This window comes from Hevea brasiliensis, chromosome 4 (assembly GCF_030052815.1).
Source record: "Hevea brasiliensis isolate MT/VB/25A 57/8 chromosome 4, ASM3005281v1, whole genome shotgun sequence".
NCBI classification, from domain to species: Eukaryota; Viridiplantae; Streptophyta; class Magnoliopsida; order Malpighiales; family Euphorbiaceae; genus Hevea; species Hevea brasiliensis.
Genome location: NC_079496.1, coordinates 22,483,848 through 22,488,765, shown reverse-complemented (window position 1 = coordinate 22,488,765; position 4,918 = coordinate 22,483,848). Strand labels below are relative to the sequence as shown.

Genomic DNA, 4,918 nt, shown 5'->3' with positions numbered 1-4,918 from the left:
TTGGATTCTTATAAAATTCGAGTTTTTAAATAGGAAGATAATTGTTTTATGAGTGGTTATTTTTAATCATGCAAAGACATAATATGTTGATTTGTTCTTCTCTTTTGTATTATACTTTCAATTATAAAATATATATATTTTTTCATTTTTATAAAAAAATAAAATAAAATAAAAAAGAATTAATGATTGATCTTCTACTTTGCAATTGTCATATCTCAAATTACGCAAGAAAAGTGCTACCAGGGAGTAATTATCTATCCCTCACAGTGGGGTTTAACCCCTATTTATATTAATGAAAAAGATAAGAATACAAAACTAGTACAAGTATGTGCAAAGATCAATTATGTACAAATAAGAGTCCTATAGTAGCTATGCTATCATCCCCCCGTAAGCTGGGGGTAGACTTGCCACACCCAGATTGGACTTGTTGACAATATGGGCTATAGAAGATAAACTTTTGGTGAAGATATCTACTAGCTGAGAAGAACTGGATATATGCCAGACAGATATATCACCCCATTGAACTCTTTCTCGAACAAAATGAAGATCAATTTCTAAGTGCTTGGTTTGAGCGTGATTGATTGGATTGGCAACTAGATAAGTGGTGGGTAAGTTGTCACAGAAAATCTCCATAGACAAGGGAATAGAAATGTGCAACTCTTTAAGCAAGGACCAAATCCAACAAATTTCAATAACAACACTATCTAAGGCATGGTATTTCACCTCAGCACTACTACGAGAAACTGTTTGTTATTTCTTTAAGGACTAAGAAATCGAATTATTACCAAGAAAAACACGAAAGCATAAAGTAGATCTTATCGTCGTTAGACAACCAGCCAATCCGCATCAGTATAAGCAACAATATTATGTTCGTTATCTGCTGTAAAATGAAAGCCATGATCAAAATTAGCTTTAACATATTGAAGCAACCTTTTCACCAATAACCAATGTGCCTGTAAGGGCTTTGACATATGTCGACAGAGAGAATTAACCGCATAAACAATGTGTAGCCTAGTGAAGCTAAGATACTGAAGTGCACCAATGATACTTCTATAAAAGCTAGGATCAGGATATTCACTTGTATTTGATGAGTGAGAAGGATAACTTGGGAGAGGTGTGGATACAGGCTTGCAATTAATCATACTAGCCTTTGAAAGAAGCTCAGCAGCATATTTCTTTTGAGAGAGAAATAAACTATTGGTTTGGCGTCGAACCTCTAAACCAAGGAAGTAATGCAGATTCAACATACAATAATGAAATTTCCATTTTGCTATATTTCCTATATACAAACGTTGAATAATCAGAATGATTACTCATAAAACCAAGGTACAACAAATAATTAGTAAAATGTTGAAACTAGGATCTTAGCGCTTGACAAAGACCATAGATTGCACATTGCAATTTGCAGACATAATCAGGTCTAGTAGAATTAATAAAGCCCTTTGGTTAACTTATATAAACGTCTTCCTTTAAATGGCCATGTAAAAATGCATGCTTGACATCTAATTATTTTATTGGCCACCGTTGAGAGACTACAAGGGAGAGAACTTTGCGGATTGTCATTGGTTTAACAACTGGACTAAACATTTCATCAAAATCAATGCCACACTGTTGTCTGAATCCTTGGACTACCAAATGTGCTTTATGGAGCTCAATAGTCCCATCTAAACATCACTTCAACTTGTATACCCATTTACAACCAACAATGTTAGTTGTAGGAGATGGACAAGGAATAACAACCCAAGTGCTATTTGAAAGAAAAGCATCATACCTCTTCTACATGGCCTCATGCCATTGAGGAAATTTAACTGCTTGATTGAAAGTGGTAGGCTCAGTGAGGTCAGATGGTTTAGTTTCAATAGAAAGAGAGAGATATTGTTTCAGTATTAAGGTTCCATCTTGAAATTGTGTGATCATTGGATGCCTACGAATGAGAAGTTGAGGAGAAGGTGAACTGGAGCCTAGATTAGCTGAAGATGAAAAGGCAATTGTTTCTAAATGCTATAAAGAAGGAATTATGGCCAAAGAAAGAGAATTAGGTAGAGTAGATGTCATTAGGGTGGATAAAGGATTAGAGGGAGATAGAGATAGTGGATAAGGATAAGTATTAGTTGGTGATGATGATGGTAATGGCAATGGAGTGTTAGAGGTAGAATTAACTGGTGGAGTCAAACTATGAGTTGGTTGACTAGAAGAGGATAATACTGAATAGTTTGGATAAAGAGAAAACATGGAAATGATTGGGAGAATAGAGGTAGTCAAATTAAGAGAGACATCTGAAGGTATTTTGGTAGAATTAGAATTGGAAGCAGATAAGATTGCATATGTAGCAAAATGAGAGTTGTAAGGAAAAACATTTTCGAAGAAGGTGACATGCCTGGAGATAATGATTTTGTCTCAAAGAAAATCACAACAATAGTATCCTTTACGATAAGACTCATAGCCCAAAAAGATAAACAAAGTGGAACGTGGTTCCAATTTGTGTGGAAGAGGAATAGTGATATGCTAGTAACAAGCAAACCCAAAGTCATAAAGTGTAGAAACACTGGGTGCCTTGTTAAAGAGTAACTCATAAGGACTTTTAAAAAGAAGAACAGAGTGAAGAATTATATTATAAACATAAACAAATGTAAATAGTGCTTCTACCCAAAACTAATATGGTAAAGAACTATGGAAGAGCATACTACGAACAGAATTAAGAAGAGTACGATGAATCCGTTCAGCCACTCCAGTTTGTTGTGGAGTTTATGGACAAGAAATGCAATAGTAATACCATTATCCACAAACAACTAAAGAAATTTGTTGTTGATGAACTCACCACCACTATCACATTGAAATTGTTGTATTTTAAGATTAAGTTGATTCTCAATGAGAAGTTTAAATTCAACAAATTTTTCAAAAACTTCAGGATTTGTTTCGTAATGGATAAACCCAACAATACTAAGAACAATGATCAATGAAAACAATACAACTCAACTCAACTCAACTAAGCCTTTATCCCAAAAATTTGGGGTCGGCTATATGGATTCGCTTTTTCCACTCTGAACGATTTTGGGTTAAATCCTCAGAAATGTGTAATGCTTCTAAGTCATGTTGTACTACTCTCCTCCAAGTTAATTTAGGTCTACCCCTTTTTTTCTTTCTATCCTCTAACCTAATGTGCTCTACTTGTCTAACTGGAGCCTCCGTATGTCTACGCTTCACATGACCAAACCACCTTAATCTCCCTTCTCTCAACTTATCTTCAATTGGCACCACTCCTACCTTTTCTCTGATACTCTCATTACGGACTTTATCTAGTCTAGTATGGCCACTCATCCACCTTAACATTCTCATTTCTGCAACTCTTATCTTAGATGCATACGACTCTTTCAGTGCCCAACACTCACTACCATACAATATAGCCGGTCGTATGGCTGTACGGTAAAATTTTCCTTTTAATTTATTGGGAATCTTACGATCACATAAAACTCCCGTGGCACGTCTCCACTTCAACAATCCGGCTTTAATCCTATGACTAACATCCTCCTCACATCCCCCATCTACTTGAAGGACTGAGCCTAGATATTTAAAGTGATTACTTTGGGATAGTACCACCCCATTCAAACTAACTCCTTCCCTATCACCAGTTTGGCCTTCACTGAACTTGCAATGCATGTATTCTGTCTTCGTTCTACTTAACTTAAAACCCTTTGACTCTAGAGCACTTCTCCAAAGTTCTAGCTTCCTATTGACTCCTTCTCGTGTCTCATCTATCAGAACAATATCATCCGCAAACATCATGTACCAAGGAATACTCTCTTGTATATGTTTCGTCAGTTCATCTAAAACTAATGTAAAAAGGTAAGGGCTTATGGCTGATCCTTGATGTAATCCAATTGAGATCGGAAAATCACTTGTGTCCCCTCCCACTGTGCGCACAATAGTAGTTGCTCCTTCGTACATATCTTTCAATACTTGTATGTACCTAATAGATACCCTCTTTTGTTCTAACACATTCCATAAGATCTCTCTTGGAACACTATCATAAGCCTTCTCCAAATCAATAAAAACCATGTGTAGATCTTTCTTCCCATCTCTATATTTCTTCATAAAGCTTCTAATGAGAAAGATCGCTTCCATAGTTGAACGACCAGGCATGAAACCAAATTGATTGAGAGAGATAGAAGTATCATGACGTAGTCGATGCTCCACAACTCTCTCCCACAACTTCATAGTATGGCTCATGAGTTTAATTCCCCTATAGTTTGAGCAACTCTGTATGTCTCCCTTATTTTTAAAAATAGGTACTAAAATACTCTTCCTCCATTCATCAGGCATTTTCTTTGAGTTTAGAATCTTATTAAATAATTTAGTTAACCATGCCACTCCCATATCTCCCAAATACTTCCACACTTCAATTGGTATTTCATCGGGTCCACAGGCTTTACCCACTTTCATTCTCTTAAGTGCTTCCTTTACTTCTAAAGATCGAATCCTTCTAGTATAATTTACATTCTTTTCTATTATTCTATAATCTATATTCACGCTATTACCATTTTGACTATTATTAAAGAGATCATTAAAATAATTTCTCCATCTTTCTTTAATGTCCTCATCTTTCACCAACACTTTTCCTTCTTTATCCTTAATGCACCTAACTTGATTGAGATCTTGACATTTCCTTTCTCTACTCCTTGCTAATCTATAAATATCTTTCTCCCCTTCTTTAGTTCCAAGTTTCTCATATAACTTTTCAAAGGCCTGTGCTCTTGCTTGACTAACTGCCTTTTTTGCATCTTTCTTTGCTATCTTGTACTGTTCATATGCCTTATTATTATCACATTTAGGTAATTTCTTATACCATTCCCTTTTTCTCTTCACTGCCTTTTGTACTTCCTCATTCCACCACCATCTCTCTTTTGAGGGTGGTCCATGT

The 4,918-nt window shown here is 35.7% G+C and overlaps 1 protein-coding gene across 1 annotated transcript; it reads right to left on the bottom strand.

Annotated features, from left to right (window-relative positions):
• Positions 1-344: 344 nt before the first annotated feature.
• On the bottom strand, positions 345-2,021 carry LOC110653465 (uncharacterized mitochondrial protein AtMg00810-like). The gene is made up of 2 exons (XM_058146432.1): positions 1,772-2,021; positions 345-1,279 (listed from the first exon to the last, which is right to left on the bottom strand). The coding sequence occupies exons 1-2, from the start codon at positions 1,788-1,790 to the stop codon at positions 825-827; spliced, it is 474 nt and encodes a 157-aa protein (XP_058002415.1). The 5' UTR covers positions 1,791-2,021; the 3' UTR covers positions 345-824.
• Between the last annotated feature and the right edge of the window lie 2,897 nt (positions 2,022-4,918).